This window comes from Symphalangus syndactylus, chromosome 10 (genome assembly GCF_028878055.3).
Source record: "Symphalangus syndactylus isolate Jambi chromosome 10, NHGRI_mSymSyn1-v2.1_pri, whole genome shotgun sequence".
Lineage (NCBI taxonomy): Eukaryota > Metazoa > Chordata > Mammalia > Primates > Hylobatidae > Symphalangus > Symphalangus syndactylus.
The window spans coordinates 21,187,736-21,206,300 of NC_072432.2; the positions used below are offsets into that span (position 1 = coordinate 21,187,736).

At 36.8% G+C, this 18,565-nt stretch overlaps 1 protein-coding gene across 6 annotated transcripts in view; it reads right to left on the reverse strand.

Annotated features, from left to right (window-relative positions):
* Positions 1-18,565, reverse strand: part of MINDY3 (MINDY lysine 48 deubiquitinase 3) — an 84,398-nt gene that overhangs the window by 14,505 nt on the left and 51,328 nt on the right. For all 6 annotated transcript variants that reach the window (XM_055296661.2, XM_055296663.2, XM_055296666.2 and 3 more), the window contains one exon: positions 3,406-3,478. In XM_055296661.2, coding sequence (XP_055152636.1) covers positions 3,406-3,478 — 73 coding nt within the window. The remainder of the gene's footprint in view (positions 1-3,405; positions 3,479-18,565) is intronic.

Below are 18,565 nucleotides of genomic sequence, written 5' to 3' on the forward strand. Positions count from 1 at the left end.
AAAGGGATCTTTTAAAAGAAATGGTGTTGCTTCCTGACAAGTAATTGTACAAGGGGGTGGGGATAAAGGAGAAAGAAGAAAACAAAATTCATTATGTATAATGTGAAAACTTGTGATTAGCAGTTCAAACACTACCTATGTAGACCTTGATGTCTTTGGAGATTATGGAATAAGGTCTGTGCCACACATTTTTTAAAAACAACACCATGGTTAATGTATTGAGTACCGACTAATCAATCATATAAAGTTACTATTAAGTCCGTTTTACAGATGAAAAACTGAGGTAGGAACTTGTCCAACATCAACAGCTAGTGAGGAGTAACAGAGATGGAGCCATTTTCCTGGTATCCAGAGGCACTAGAGAATTCTTGTTGTCCAGTATCTTTCTTTGATCATATTAATATATCTTTATCCTTATCATTTTACAAAAATTGCTATAAAACATGTACCTGAATACGAAGCACATATCCAAACATTTTCTTCCACAAAAAAGACACACAAAAATAAATACTGTGGACTTTCTCCAAAGCTCATGTGCAACACTTCGAATAGGCCTGATAACTGCTTCTCTTTAAGCTGACTACCTATGCTCGTCTCGCCTTTCTGAATTTGAGATTAAACTGAGCCAATTATCTAGAGGTGATACATCAAGGTCCCGCAGAAAGTACAATTTTGCTAGTATTCAAATGAGAAATTAACAGTTAAAAACTATATTTTTGACCTTGTTTGATAAGTATGCTTGATATCAAAATAAGTATTGGGCTCCTAAGATCCTCAAGATTCTGAAACAGGCAGAAATTGCTCAACTAGAAATGAGAATATGAAATCCTTACTCCATTAAATTAACAGTCCAAAGTAAACTTAAATTTAGAAAGGCTAAAAAGTACCTTTTTATGACTTTAGCCTTTGAGAAAGATACTGGTAGTAGAGAGAAGGGGAAAGACTGCTGAAACACTTAAAATCTAGTCTTGGTTCTCACATTTAGGTATGTGGCTCTGGAGAAGTGACTCAAACCATCACAAGGTTGTTCTCCAAAGAACAAAAACAAGGATGATGATCCCTGCCTATCTCCTAGGTGTGTGGCAAGGTTTTAATGAGGTCATGGAGGTAAAGTGCTTTAGAAATTGTAACATTCCACGCAAATGCCACACATCATTCTTAGATAGATCCCCAATTTCATACCAGGTTTATGTTCCAAATGATCAGTACTAAATCACTTGTTTAGGCTATAGAAGATGTGGTCTCATAGAGGCAATGCTATAAATGGTGATTGGCCTGTACACTTCTATTTAATTAGGAATATACCCACAGCACAGTGTTAACAGCATGACTACAAATCCACCTACCTGTCAGATACCTGGGTTTAGCAACCAGGGTGGGAGCTAAAAGTGAGATAAAGATATAAAAATATTCCTGGGTACCTTCAGTGTCCTTCTAGGTCAGTTATTCTACAAGCATTCTGAGGAGGGTGATGCAGGATAACTGTCCCTATACTAGCCTCTGCTAAATGGAAACTGTATCTAAATGCTTGCAAGAACTTTTTGCGTACTAAGTGTTCTGAGAAAGCATGATTTGCTTACATCCTGAAACAAAAGCATATCATTTGGGGAAAGAAAATTAAATTAGCACATTAGTTTGTAAGTGATTGAAAAGAATAAAAACTGAAAAATTAATCTACTTTTAATCCTTCTTAGAGCTGACTATTCACACAGCTAAACCACGAACAGTGTGATATTTAGACGAAAAGTGGATTTTATCTTCTTCCTAAGTAATATATATAGAGGCATACTTTCTAAGCTATCTGAATAAATTTTGCTTGCTTTAATAATTCAGTTTATAGCCATAAGCTGTCATACATAACTCTGTAGATTAAAACCATTTAATAATTTTCTTTGTCTAGTAGAAATACAACAAATTTATTTTCATACGCATCTCTCACAACTCAATTCGGAAAAATTGCACTGATTATAAATTATGTTTTAGTATTGGTAATATGAGAATTTCTCATTTTCCTTGGTACATTGTAAAAGAAAATAAATAGCACAAGCCTGCTACCTCGTTAGTGATTACTAAAAGCAAACAAAGCTACTACTTATGACAACTGTCTCCTACTTTAACAACCTTAACTTCAGTATCTTTGCAGCATTGACGAAATTTTTTTAGCCTTACAACATCAGCCTTCTAAAGTTTAGGGCTCCTGTGTCTGCTCTGAAGGCATTTTTTCATGCCTTTATTCTTTAATAGTTATTATCTCCTAAGATTTTCTGATCCTCTCCTTGTATGTTTCTTTTCTCAAGAAACTCATTCACTCCCAGTTTCAACTATGGTACCAAAATCTTCCCTAGTAAAACAAAACAAAACACATAATGATTACATGAAAGCCATGTGTTTGGTTTCGGAATGTTCGTAGTTATACTGGGTTAAGAATATGACTATTACCTTGGACAGTCGCTTGTACCACTGGGCAAAGTGCTTTCCACATTATTCATTTAATATTCATAATGCCTCTAACAACTAAGTACAGTTGTTCTAAGACTGATACCTAAGAAAACAGTAGACCTAAAAGTAACTAGCCTAAAGTTATCTGCTAGTAAGTGGTAAGAGAAGATACATTCTTAGAATTTGCATGACATGGATTTTCAGAGAGGAAAAGAGAAGATCACTAAGTGTAAAAAGTTTCAAGATAGAAGAACGTAAAGATAACTGAATCCATTCAGGTGTCTACAAGGACTTCACCGATCCAGCAACTTCCATTTCTACATGGTACTTTGTAAGGGAACTTTCAAGTATGACAACTTAGTTTTGAAGCTATACTTGAAAGGTCAGTGAGTTAGCTATAATAAAGTCGTAACTGTTACCTAAATATGTAAACACAAAAGTGATCAAAACAACCTCAGTGACAATGACTCAGCAGACATTTTAATGATATATATGTGAACTTCTAAAAACTATACTTTGTTAGGTAGACTAGCTAAGCATAGGCTCCAAAGTGAATGATTCAGATGATCTTCCTCTGCTTCTTTATCCTGGGAGGTCAATTATAGAGAAATATCCTGGAAGATCTGTTTATTTAATATTCATTTGGATAAGTAAAGAAGAAAATGACTTACTTTTCAAACAGTTTGTTCAAAAGGTGGTATTTTTCCCTGTTTGGGGTCAAGATTAATCAGAGGTCAACTATACCTTCAGTACTCCAAGAAACACAGAAACCCAACTCAACAAGGACTTGTGTGCCATTTCATTTGTTCCCATTTTCACTATTTTCCTTTTAAAATGTTCAAGAAACACAACTTACGTTTCATTAAATAATCCATTGTATCTTTTGAATAAAATCAGGTCGCTATCAATGTATTTCAAACATATGAAGACATAAAACACAGAGATGATGTTAATAAAATCTTTTACCTTCTGGGTCATAGGTTTGAAAAACTCTTCTGGCTTGTTCTGAAGGAGCTTCAGGGGCAACTAAAGCCATATCCTGAAAAGATAAGAAGCATGTTGTCAACGAGCTACGGTATTATGACATTAAAAAGAAAACAGATACTACGGTAGGCAGACATAATGACATTGGAGTCAGAAGACTTTGAGTTACATTTGCATCACAGACGTGTAACGAGATAGGTCATAAACTTTCCAGGCCATTTATTTTACATCTGAAAAATGGCAGTAAAACTTTAAACACAGAAAATTGTTGTGAACAATACATGTGAAGCTTTATATAAATACTTAAAACACTAGGGAAAAACATCTAATACAGGTAATTACTTTACATACTTAAAACACTGGGGAAAAAAGTCTAATATTATACAGGTAGTTACTATAAAAATGTAGCATGAAAAAAAAACAAAAAACAAAGCAAACACAAAAACAAAACCCAAACCATTTTTTCCACATGGTTTTGTTCAGGTGAGAAGAAATATACTCCAGTTTTCAAATAACTCGAAAATAAAATCCAGAGATTTATTATAGCAAATAATGATACAATTAGATAGCAATGCATTAAAAATTTTAATTTAGTAACCTAGTCAAAGCTCAATCAAGTTCTACATGTCCAGAATTTTAATTTTTCTGAACTCAAAGGAAACACCCTAGAGACAGAAATTTCTTTACCCCCTAAAACAAATTCTCTACCATGACTAATTTATCACAGACAACATTTACCAGGATTCTAAGCACAAAAATTGTGTTATCTTTGATTCTTTACATTTACCTCACATATCTAAGACATTATGAAATTCTCCTTGACACACATGAATCTAAAATGTAGGCTCCTGTTGTTTACCACTGGTTAGCTTTTACCTATAATTGTCTTTGCCTATAATGGTGTTCACTCAGACAAACGTCATCAGAGAGTAAGTTTCCAAGTATCCATTCCTACTGCCTTGAATCCTTTTTATGGGGTACAAATGTTAAAATCTAAAATGCTGTTCCCCTGTGGACACAATTTTTGCAAGAAATGTACTTCGTAACTGTTGTTCTAGTATCTCACCTTTACCCTGTTCAAGGTGAAGAAACTAAGAATCAGAGGAGTTCTAACTCAGCCAGGAGGACTCAGTTCCTGGAAACCTTATTTATAAAAAACAGGAATGGGAACTAAAACAAGGCAACCTGTGCAAGCCCTTACATGTTTTTCATGTATTACAATAAAAGGGTAAAGCAACTTAAAAACCACTTGACATTTTTTAACATTTGTAAAATTTTGTAATTGTCTCTCATTTACCATCCCTTGCTAGAAACTTCTTAGGCTCACCCTTCACCGCATTTCCAACATTATTTTGCTGATAATGTATATGCCCAAGCGACATGTTTTCCTTTGGCTTAACTTTCAATGCCTTTTTGATTTTATGATCTAGTCCTTTATTGCTGGACCCTTGAATTGTATCTAGTCTTTTGCTGTTACAAAAAATGCTGAATCAAATAAACCTGAACATGTAACATCATAAACGTGCAGTTATATTTGCACAGCAGGTCACCAGAGTGGGATGGCTGGGTCAAAGAAAGGTTTATTGAACCTGAACAATATTTCTTAAAAACCCTCTTTCCTTTTTCTGATACATTACCAATACAGCCTTAGCTCTATAACTTTTATGCCAAAGCTAGGACTGCAGTGTTGGCTCTTAGATTTAGGGAGCAATTGCTGACACGTGAGTTATTAATTATTATTCCTCAGTTCCCTTTATCACTCCCAAACCTTAGTTGCAGATTTCTACATTTATTCTCGTATAAGCTTTAGCTCCCTCAACTATTTCCAATACATTTTTCTTTTTCAATTGTCTCCGTTAGACTGTTGAAATTTGTAGATGAACACCATAACCTTTGAAATTGTGGCTGAGAAGGTACATGGTTACAGATCAAATTTTATGCAGAGGGGAACTTACAGGGGTACAAAATCAGGATACAATTATTCTTTCTATTCACCATCTGTTCCATTCTCAACCTTTGTTTTGGGTCACTAATGAGTGAGGAAAAGTTTTGAAATGAGTTTTAAGATGTTGCTGGTAATTTCTGAGTATTACTCAAAACTATGATCTAAACAGAAGAAAAGGGAGTATCAGGTTAAACTAAATCTTTTTGGGGGAAAGGTAGAAATGTAACTGAAGCATTACTTCAATATTGCTACAAAGTAAAGTTTGGGAAATTATCACTGTTTACATAGCAGAGGGAAGCAAGTAAAATTCCAGATTTTAGCCATAGAAGGCTTAGATCAGATTCTCTGGCATGAAGGAGCTGAAAGTTCGGGAGTGTAAAAAGAATTTAAAGCAAACCACCTAAGTGCCAAGTGTTTTCTTAAAAAATACTCTGCTAGTGGCTGGGCACGGTGGGTCATGCCTGTAATCCCAGCACTTTGGGAGGCCAAGGCGGGCAGATAATGAGGTCAGGAGTTAGAGACCAGACTGGCCAACATGGTTAAACCCCGTCTCTACTAAAAATACAAAAAAATAGCTGGGCGTGGTGGTGGGCTCCTGTAATCCCAGCTACTTGGGAGGCTGAGGCAGGAGAATCATTTGAAACTGTGAGGTGGAGGTTGCAGTGAACTGAGATCGTGCTATTGCACTCTAGCCTGGGCGACAGAGCGAGACTCCGTCTCAAAAAAAAAAAAAAAAAAAAAAAAAAAACAAAACTATGCCAACGTAGAAGGAAATTAAAATAAACCTTAATGAAAAGTATACCGTGTATCTCTTTCTTGCCTCTGGTTCTGAATAGGCTATACGAGCTCGCCTGCTATAGAAAGAGCTTTTGGAGCTTAGGCAAAAGTCTTGGTGGACTCTAGTTAACACATGTTCATTTGGAGCAGGGTTTGGCAAGCATTTTTCTGTAATGGGCCATAGAGTAAATTTTTATGTTTTGCAGGGCACATGGTCTTAGCAGCAAAACACAGGCACCCGCCACCATGCCCAGCTAATTTTTGTATTTTTAGTAGAGACGGGGTTTCACTATCTTGGCCAGGCTGGTCTCGAACTCCTGACCTCATGCTCCACCTGCCTTGGGCTCCCAAAGTGCTGGGATTACAGGCTTGAGCCACTGCGACCAGCCCTTAACATTTATTAAACATGCCAACTTTTTGATATATGGGGGGAGTAAAGACATCTTAATCACCTTTACAGATTTTACAAAGAATGTATTTTGGCTATTATCAGAAATAGAAAAGAGGGCAGGGAATTCTAGCTAGAAGGAATGGAATCAGGAAAGGCAGGGAGATGTGACTTCATAGCACACAGGGAAACTGAAAAAGGTGAATAGGACTGAGAACTGTGACAGAAAAGGAGGACTTAGGAAGGGAAATGAGCTTTGACAGAAGAATGAATTTGATTTTTGAACTTTTAGAGTTTGGAGGTAATGGTTAAACATCCAAGTAGAATACATGGAGTTATCTTAATACTTGGCACACTATGAACACTCACTGTTAGCCAACTACGAGCTTCTCATGAGCTATTAGAAATAGAATATTGTGTTAGACTGAGGTTAATCTAACAATAGTGTTAGATTGTGGTTATGGCTGGGGAACCTGCCAGGGAAAATATTGAAAACTGATGAAAGCAGATTCTTTCAAAGAACTAAGAAGCGAGTACAGTTGATCCTCAAACAACATGGATATGAACTGCATGGGTCCACTTATATGTGAATTTTTCCTCAATAAATATATTGTAAATTTTTCTTGGAAATTTGCGACAATTTGAAAAACTTGCAAACTGTGCAGCCTAGAGATATTTTCAAAAATTAAGAAAAAATTAAGTATGCCATACATTCATAAAATATATGTAGATACTAGTCTATTTTTTTTTTTTTACTACCATGAAATGCCACAAATCTATTACAAAAAGTTAAAATGTATCAAAACAGGGGCATACAGACTGTACCTGGTACCATTCACAGTCAAGAGATGTAAACGAATGTAAAGATGCAGTATCAGATCATAACAGCATAAAATTAACTTTAGTGCATACTGTACTACTGGAATAATTTCATCACCATCTCTTGATGCTGTTGTGGTGAGCTTGTGTTGTATCTGCTTAGAGCACAAGTGTGGCGCTAATCATCTCCGCATGTGCAGCCCATCACTCCAGTGAGTTCCACATCACAGTAAAAAGTGATCTTAAGCAGTTCTCACATACTTTTCATCATGTTTAGTGCAATACTGTAAATCTTGAATAAAACCATGGAACCTATATGAAGTGCTACTAGTGATCTGGAAGTGCTCCCAAGAAACCAAAGTCAGGACGTAAGAAAAAGTGGAATTGCTTGATACGCACCATGGATTGAGGTCTGTTGCTGTGGTTGCTCACTATGTCAAGATACATGAATCCAGTGTAAAGAACATTGTAAAGAAAGAAAAGGAAATTCATGAAGCCATTGCTGCAGCCATGCAAACCTTCCGCTTTTTGCAAAATACCTCCTTGTACAAAAAATACAACTTGTATATAAGTGCAGGGTTGCTATAGGAAAGGCACACCTTTAGATTCTAATATGATTCAAGAAAAAGTACAGTCATTATACAAGTTAAAGCAAAACAAAAGTGAAGGAGCTAAATGTGGAGAACTTAATGCCAGCAAAGGATGGTTTGATAATTTTAGAAACGGGTTTGGCTTTAAAAATATCAAGGTAACAGGAGAAGCAGCTTCTGCTAACGAAGAGGCAGCAATTAAGTTCTCAGAAACCATTAAGAAAATCTTTGTGAAGAAAGAATATCTGCCTGAACAGGTTTTTAATGTGGACAAAGGTGTCCTATTTTCGGGGGCGGGGAGGGGAAATGCCATAAAGGACATTTATAAGTAAGGAAGAGAAGGAAGCACTGGGATTTAAGACAGGAAGCAAAAGGCTACTGTTTTATGCAAATGCAGTCAGGGTGATGATCAGGACTGCCCTTATTTATAAAACTGCTAAACCCAAGCCTTGAAGGGAAAAGATAACACCAGCTGCCAATCTTTTGGTTGTATAAGAAAGAAGGCCTAGAAGAGAATGCTTTCTCTGGATCAGTTCTATCAATGCTGTGTACCCGAAGTTACATAGTACCCTGCCAATAAGAGACCGCCTTTTAAAGTTGTTTTGATATTGGACAATGTCCCTGGCCACCCAGAATCCCATGACCTCACCACCGAAGGCACCAAAGTAGTTAACTGCCCTCAAACACAACATCACTAATACACCCTCTAGATTAGGAGGTCATAAGGACCCTTGAGGCTCATTACACACAGTACTCTGCAGAAAAGATGGTTATTGCCATTAAAGAGAACCCCAACAGCAAGAACAACATGGAAGTCTCGTAGGATTACAGTACTGAAGAGGCCATCATTGTTACAGAAGAAGCTAATCCATCCAGCCCAAAACATATTCCTGCTAGAAAACACTGTGTTCAGATATTGTGCATGACTTCATAGGATTTACACAGCCAATCAGAGTAAAGGGTTTCAAGGTAAAGAGCTCAGAGAAATTCAAGAGCTAACAGATACCACATCAGAAGAAATAACAGAAGATGGCTTGACAGAGATGAATGCTTCTGAACCAGTGCTGGACAATGAGGAAGATGACGTAGAAGAAGCAGGGCCAGAATACAAACTGACATTCATTATCATTTTAACATATTCTTTTCTCCAGCTTATGAGAATACAGTATATAATACATATAAAATACAAAATGCGTGTTAATCTACTGTTGGTTATGGTAAGGCTTCCAGCCAACAACTGGCTACTAGTAGTTAAATTTTTGAGGGAGTCAAAAATTATATGTGGATTTTTGACTATGCAGGGGGTTAGCACCCCAACTCCCATGTTGCTCAAGGGTCAATTATGTTTTCAAAAACGAATTGCATTAGACTGTTCTCACACTGCTATAAAGATACTATCTGAGGCGGGGTAATTTATAAATAAAAGGTTTAACTGACTCATAGATCTACATAGCTTGGGAGGCCTCAGGAAACTTACAATCATGCCAGACAGCGAAGGAGAAGCAAGCACCTTCTTCACAAGGCAGCAGGGGAAAGAGCATGCAGGAGAAGCACCAGACATATATCAAACAACCAGATCTCCTGAGAACTCACTATCAGAAGAATAGCATGGGGGAAACAGCCCCCATGACTCAATCGCCTCCCACCAGGTCCCTCCTTACTATGTGAGATGAGATCTGGGTAGGGACAAAGAGCCAAATCGTATCAGGAATTAAGGCAACTTACTGGTTGAAGTTAAGTGTAAAACAAGTAACTCAAAACCCTGTATGTGGGGATTTGATAACAAACCCATTTGTTAGCTATCTAAACAGAAAGTCTTTCCTCCCAACATACAACCCAGTGATATTGATTAGGTTCCAAATAACAAAACCACCAACTATAACTGTCATTACTAATAAAACAAACTGTGTCTTGAACAATTAAAAAAAAAATCGTGTTTTGCTCTTTTGGTCTCAAATACTACTAACAGCTAATTTGGTCAACTCCTTAGGCATTAACTCTTAATCATGCCACTTAAAAAAGATGTGTTTATACTAGAGGATGAAAAAAGAAAATGAAGAGAGAAAAAACCTAAGAGATTATTGTAAATTCAAATGGAAACATTCCAGAAGTTTTCTTCCACAAATCAAAACCAGCACAGTCTTCTAAAGTGATTACTGGCTTGCTTATTTTGAGTGTTTACAATGCTTTTTGGATCACCGTAGAAAATGATCTTTTAGTTAAACCTTGTTTAAATTCATGTGATGTTTAAATGTTTAGAGATGTAATCAGAAAAAGTTATAAAACCACCTTCTATTCCCGTTAAAGTGTTTCATGTTGCAGTTCTTTTAACTCTGTAATTTTAATTCAAATTATAAACACTAATTTTTACCAATTTATTTAACTTAAACACTTGTAAACAGGGTTCCTAGTATAAAGATCTGTAGAATAATCCATGTAGCAAACTTAATATTAATATTCAATATACTGCATATTTGCATAGCAAGTTTGAAGTATAGAATTCCATTCAATTGAGAGTGTTTTACAATCAAGACAAAACATTTCAGAGGCATAACTGCTGTATTTTTCTTACTGTACATAAAACGGTTTAGTTAGAAAGAATGTAATGACTTTATAAATGTCGAGGAGGACTCTACCCCTCAGATTTTCCATTTCCAAAATTTAATACAGCTACAGCTTTTAGGTTCCATATGTAGTATATTTTCTCTATCTAACTATACACAAAACCCTAATTTCTTAAACATTTGGCAGGCTTAATAGATGGTAGAGAAAAACCTAGTCTGTGCACTTAAGGTCGCAGTCTAATAGAAGAGAGAAAAACATGCTACTCTATCTTTACTTCTATGAATCTTATTAAAATTATCCTAAGAAAATTATCTTCTAAGACAAAGTTCTAACAAATATACACTAATCCTACACTCCCCCGACACACACACAAAAAAACCCACGAATGATAATGAAATAAAGGGATTCCAAGGTCAGCAAATATACTTGCATTTTCTTTTCTTCATCCCTAGTTGTAATACCTAGGAGAAAATTTCAACGTGTACTGCATTTGCAACTCTTTTAGGTACCCTCAGTAGGAAGAGATCCTACACATAAGACTCAACGATTACATACTGTTTTAGTTAGCAATTTAAGCTCTGATTTACCATCAAAATTATTTTTATTGTAAAAGCAGTTCTTTACATTAGTCTGATATAATCACATGATTTTATCAGAGGAATTTATATTCAACCAATTAACTGGTCAACAGGGATTGCTAAACAATATAGCTTTTAAAATTATCTAGCCTCACTCAGCTTAAATGCAAACGCTTGGGAGGGGGGCGGGGGATGGAGGTAGGTGGACCAAGCTCTTAATGGGACTATCTAATAGCCTACAGTCATGAAACAGATATCTCCTTTTCACATAGCTCTGTATTATCAGTATAACTATTCACTATTCAGCATAAACCTTTTAAATGTTGTAACATTAGCCATCCTTCTAAACACCTACTGAAATATAAGGCCTGTGTACAGTGGGTTGGCTGGGGATAAGTAGTTCATTACTGAAAAGGTCTTTAAAGTTTATTCATTAAGCCTTTCCTCATTATGAAGAGCAATCTGCTATCATGATTCATCAAAGAACCACCAAGAGCATCGCCATCTAACTTCAAGAATGATTGCACATATATAAATGACATTTTAGCTTGCAGACAACATATTATAGTGTTAAAAGTCCCTCCAATAAATAAATAAAAGGTAACTGGTATATAATTTACCTTTAAGCAAAATTTTACTTTATAATGTTTCACCTTTAGTCTTTGCTTATGATCTATATTTATGAACAAGTAATTTGGGAAACAGATTTTAAATCAAATTATCTCAAAACATAGAACGTCATTAGTGCCAGCAGGATTAACAGAATTAAGTTAATACCAACATCTGAAAGCAGGAAGGATGGTGGTCTTTTTTCTTACTCTTTCCTTATTTTCCAAATAATGTGTAAAGCCCAGGTCACCTCCACAGCAGCCCACTGCTGTGAGGCACCAATCTGTGTAGTATAGGCAGAGAAGTCAGGGTAGGAAACACACAGCAGAGAGCCCTCTGAGGTTCTTCCTCTAGAGCCACAGACTCTAAATGCACAAGTGGAAATAACACAGTGGGAGAAGAAGTTTCCGACAGATGTGATCTACTCTTGTGCCGTAATTATTAGAAGCATTAATGAGTGAGCTGCTGACTCTCCAAATTATCATAATTGACCAACTAACTTTAACAAATCCGTCGAGCTTTTCTTGAAGTTAGGCGAGGTTCTTTCATTATTCATGACAGCAGATTGCTCTTCATAATGATGAAAGGCTTAATGAATAAACTTTAAAGACCTTTTCAGTAATGAATTACTTATCCCCAGCCAATTCACTGTACACAGGCCTTATAATTCAGTAGGTGTTTAGAAGGATAGTTAATGTTACATTTTAAAAGGTTTCTGGTGAATGGTGAACAGTTAGTTATACTGGTAATACAGATAGAGGTACCTGAAAAAATAAAGTTTCTCTTTATTTCAAAGTTAGGACTCTTTGTATCACTGGAATTAAACTGTTCAATCACCTAGTGACACAAGGTAATCAATGGTGGTAGATAATATTATTGTTCCCAATTAGTTGCTGCTTCCTCCTTCTAAGAGGATTATTTGTCACTGTCTGTTGCTAAGTGACCTGAAGTACTTTTCTCTGAAAGGGGCCTACTTCCTTGCCTCATTGACATCAGATTCAGCCAGAGAAATATAACTGGGAGTGACATTATGCTAGGTCCTAGCAGAAACTTTAAGTGCCACTATCTGGTTTGGCCAGAAGTCTTGTTCTTTTCTCTCTCTTATGAGAACTGCACATTCCAGGCAGAGGCTACTCCTTCAGCCCAGATCTTAAAATAAAAGAGACACATGGAGCACACCTGCAGCCGACATGTAGGTTATGAGGGCGGTAAGCTTTGGGCTGGGTGTGTTGGGGAGAGAGGTATGGTGGCAGTGGTGTGCTCCAGTACAGCCAAAAAGAGGGTACACTGTTTTTAGAGACGTTAAAACATTCTCAAATTCCTTTTTGCCATCACCACATGCAGGCAAATCTAACCAATGTCAGTAGTCAAATACTCCTCTACCCGCAGGATGGGCTGTTCTCATCTCCCCCTTCTTGAATACCACTGTGTACATGACTGAAATGTCAGGGTTGTTGGTTACTGCAGCAAGCTGGCAAAGGGGATTAAAACCTAATATTCTGGCTGGGGCTGTATGTTGCTTGTGCCACATGTACTCTATTTGATCTTCCTATTGAGAACAGTCTACATTTTCCTCTTGTGTCTTCCCTCATGCTACCCAGTGACTCTGACCTTAACAATGTAAGCTGCACATGGAGGAATCTCCACATACGCAGACTTCATGTTTCCTATGAAAATGAATGCTTAAGAAGATTAGTGAAACTATAGTTCACTCAATACCAATAATTTAACCTTGGGAGGCTTGGATTAGTATGAACACAATGTGAGGGCCTCCAACCAATCTTACCTCCTTTTCTACAATTTTAAACAAGTTTTGCATGATTACAAATTAGTCACAGTACTCACATTAATAATTTAAAATTTTATCACAGCTGTACAGAGAAGCTTTGATTGTTGATTGAGAAGGCTGCTCTACTTCCATGAATTTGCTTTACATTCATGCCATGGATATTCCTGTTTAGCTTTCCTTATTAAGACAGACTTTCACATAGTAAGAATGACTTGTAAATAAATCTGATTATTCAAGCTGGTCCTATAGCTGATCGTCAACCTTTGCTTTCATCTTAATATCCTAGCACAACTAGTATGGTTTAGCTATAATCTACCAATTACTATTCCCCAAATACAGTATTAACTTTCCCATTATAACACTACATCTATACAGCCTTCATTTCATATCAGTCTCAAAGTTACCATGTCCTTTCATTCAAGTGTAATCTCTTCTACACCTATTTCTTCTCTCTTCCAGGGTCTACTCTACTCTAGCAGAATGAGTTGTTTCCTTAAAGGAGGGAAGTAGTTAAATGCATAGCTCAGAAGTCGGAAGACTGGAGTTTGAATCCTGCCTTGATACTCACTAGTATCTAACTTTGGAGATGTCATTTTTCTCATTGGCCCCAGGCTGTAACACGCAGATAAAAATGGCACGCAGCTCACAGGGTTGGTTTGAGGATTAAATGAGGAATGCTCCTGAGATGATTAATTAGCATACTGCCTAACACACAGACAACATTCAGTAAATGTTCGCAGTAAACTATTACCATGTATTATTACTCCTTACGTTTCAACAGTACTTACCACAATACTGAATGTATGTGACAGTAGGTAGTGTGGGAAATCAGTTAGTGCCACAAGAAGGTAGGAAGTTCGAAGAAAGAACAAGAGCAAGAGAGTAGGAGAATCGGCGGACACAATACGAATGGTGGAAGGTTGGACCAGGAATGCTGAGCAAGATTTTGATAAGCGCATGGTGGGCAGAGGATAACATAAGCAAAGTGTGTGCAAACACACACAAAAATCCCCCAAATTAAACTTAGTAGACCTAGCGACGGTCATCTATTAACCATACAAGACCTTTTTTTGTACTCTGCTATCAATTCTACTGGCTACAATTTTTTTCTATCAATTTTGAACAGATAGCTGGGGTGTGGGCTTAATGATACTGACTCTTAATTAAAACTCACAGGCTTCATTCCTAACAGAATACTTCTAGGCTCTTCCATCAGTATTTTATCTTTAGACAATTATTTGGATACTACTGTAGTAGAAAAAGAAAAATTCAGTAGAAGAGAGAGACTTCTTCCAGGAAGGCTGACATCACTGATGACTGAGAAGTAATAACTAACAGAAAAAGAAAATTCAAGGAAATCACAAAAACCAGGTATACAAATACAGCTGCATAAGGCAAAGAGTACATAAGGGTAATTGATGTTCACTGGGCTTAAGGAGGCAAGAACATTTATATTTTGAAAGATTTCTGGTCAAAATAAATAGAAAAAGCTTTAGTATTATGGTGGTACAAGTCATTGGCATAATCCTAGATTGCTGATGGGGGACAGCCCCAAAGTGTGCTAAGCAGGTAGGAAAGAGTTTGTGATTAAAAATTTACATGCATTCCATGCTCATGGGTTGGAAGAATCAATATCATGAAAATGGCCATACTGCCCAAGGTAATTTATAGATTCAATGCCATCCCCATCAAGCTACCAATGACTTTCTTCACAGAATTGGAAAAAACTACTTTAAAGTTCATATGGAACCAAAAAAGAGCCCGCATCGCCAAGTCAATCCTAAGCCAAAAGAACAAAGCTGGAGGCATCATGCTACCTGACTTCAAACTATATTACAAGGCTACAGTAACCAAAACAGCATGGTACTGGTACCACAACAGAGACATAGATCAATGGAACAGAACAGAGCCCTCAGAAATAATGCCGCATATCTACAACTATCTGATCTTTGACAAACCTGAAAAAACAAGAAATGGGGAAAGGATTCCCTATTTAATAAATGGTGCTGGGAAAACTGGCTAGCCATATGTAGAAAGCTGAAACTGGATCTCTTCCTTACACCTTATACAAAAAATTAATTCAAGATGGATTAAAGACTTAAATGTTAGACCTAAAACCATTAAAACCCTACAAGAAAACTTAGGCAATACCATTCAGGACATAGGCATGGGCAAGGACTTCATGTCTAAAACACTGAAAGCAATGGCAACAAAAGCCAAAATTGACAAATGGGATCTAATTAAACTAAAGAGCTTCTGCACAGCAAAAGAAACTACCATCAGAGTGAACAGGCAACCTACAGAATGGGAGAAAATTTTTGCAACCTACTCATCTGACAAAGGGCTAATATCCAGAATCTACAATGAACTCAAACAAATTTACAAGACAAAAACAAACAACCCCATCAAAAAGTGGACAAAGGACATGAACAGACACTTCTCAAAAGAAGACATTTATGCAGCCAAAAAACATATGAAAAAATGCTCATCATCACTGGCCATCAGAGAAATGCAAATCAAAACCACAATGAGATACCATCTCACAACAGTTAGAATGGCCATCATTAAAAAGTCAGGAGGCCAGGCGCGGTGGCTCACGCTTGTAATCCCAGCACTTTGGGAGGCCGAGGTGGGTGGATCACGAGGTCAGGAGATCGAGACCACGGTGAAACCCCATCTCTGATAAAAAATACAAAAATTTAGCCGGGCGTGGTGGCGGGCGCCTGTAGTCCCAGCTACTCGGAGAGGCTGAGGCAGGAGAATGGCGTGAACCCGGGAGGCAGAGCTGGCAGTGAGCTGAGATTGCGCCACTGCACCCCAGCCTGGGCGACAGAGCAAGACTCTGTCTCAAAAAAAAAAAAAAAAAAAAAAAAAAAAAAAAAAGAGTCAGGAAACAACAGGTGCTGGAGAGGATATGGAGAAATAGGAACACTTTTACACTGTTGGTGGGACTGTAAACTAGTTCAACCATTGTGGAAGTCAGTGTGGTGATTCCTCAGGGATCTAGAACTAGAAATACCATTTGACCCAGCCATCCCATTACTGGGTATATACCCAAAGGACTATAAATCATGCTGCTATAAAGACACATGCACACATATGTTTATTGCGGCACTATTCACAATAGCAAAGACTTGGAACCAACCCAAATGTCCAACAACGATAGACTGGATTAAGAAAATGTGGCACATATACACCATGGAATACTATGCAGCCATAAAAAATGATGAGTTCGTGTCCTTTGTAGGGACATGGATGAAACTGGAAAATATCATTCTCAGTAAACTATCGCAAGGACAAAAAACCAAACACCGCATGCTCTCACTCATAGGTGGGAATTGAACAATGAGAACTCATGGACACAGGAAGGGGAACATCGCACTCCGGGGACTGTTGTGGGGTAGGGGAATGGGGGAGGGACAGCATTAGGAGATATACCTAATGCTAAATGACGAGTTAATGGGTGCAGCAAACCAACATGGCATATGAATACATATGTAACAAACCTGCACATTGTGCACATGTACCCTAAAACCTAAAGTATAATAATAAAAAGAAAAAAAAATTTACATGCTTGTAATAATTCAAATCACTGAGAATAATTAAGATGTCCAGATGTCTACCCAGACTTTCCAAGTAGTTCAGATAAGAGATTAACTTCAGGATCCTTTAAGTTGCTATTTTAAGGTGTTAAAAGTCACATAAGTTATGATTAAACTACAAGAACAAATACATTAGCATTTTGCCTATTTCCTTTCTGTATTAGATGAGGCACGAAATCTCAATATATGCACAAACTCCAGAATTTACTTAAGATAAAAAGATGAGGTAACTTAACTGCAATAAAACAAAATGCCAACTGTGAATTTTCTTGGAAGAGTAAAGTGTATAAAGCATCACTTTACTACTTTTCCTTAACACCGTTTTATTACATGCAGAGAAATGTCGAAGTAGAACTGTCCAATTTTTAAACACCTAAGACAGAAAGGCTCTAACAGTTCACTGCAGTGTTTTTCCTGTTATACCAAGGAGTAATAAAAGCAGCTTGTGCTGTAGAAATAATTCTCCCTACATTCCCAGTAACAGATCCCACTGGAAGAACAATGTCAGCTCACACAGCAGCAGTTACATAATTTTTTCCTCCTTAGCATTAAATTCAGTTTCTTTATATAAACAGTTCTGTCATGGATTTTCATGTGTTCATACCTGACAAGAAAACTGCTTTTATCAAAGGAAAGGTCAAAGGTGAAGTTCTGCACACACATAGAATCCCTTTATAACTATAAAAGAGAACAAAAAAGGGATGTAAAACTCATCTCCCCAACTTCAATGGGGAATTTAAATGGAGTACCAAGCAAATTAGCTACTGATTTTCTGAAGATGAAACTAGATGCTATAGGTAGGGTCCAACTATTTTTAGATTGGATCAACAGCTGTCACTCCACATTGAGATTCAAATGCACAATAAAAACAAAAAAGGCATTTATTATGTCTTCCATTTTATACATTCTAAATTCTAGTAATATTTAAAGTAGATTTTCAGATTTAAAGTGCCCATTTTGAATTTGCATTGAAAATTAATTTCCTAATTAGTTCCCAATTCAAGGGGAATTAAGAAAGTGACCCAAATAAATTATTCTTAAAACCCAAATATAAAAATAAAAGACGAAGAATCAATGAGGAAAACGATGGTTAGGGAGAAAAAAGAGGACAAATGCCCTAATGTTTGAACACTTAAATAATTATGTATTATTATGAAAGACCTAACTCCTAACATATTTAACATATTATAAAACAAATGTTACACAGCCTTCATCTAATAAGAGCTAGTTTTTCCTTCTGAAATTAAGGAAAAACAATTCAAAAAGTTAAGTTTAAGTTCTGTATTCCTTAAGCGTCTACTTTTCAAAATACATTTCTTTTTACCTGTGCAGTAGGTTCGCATGTTTTCAAGTAACCTCATTGAAAGTGCCATGATACAATTTCTGAAGACCCATGCCCACAGGGCACATTCTGTCTCCATGTACAGACCTTTGTTCTGCCATAGCTCAGATGACCTGCTTGGAAAGTTCTCCATCGTAC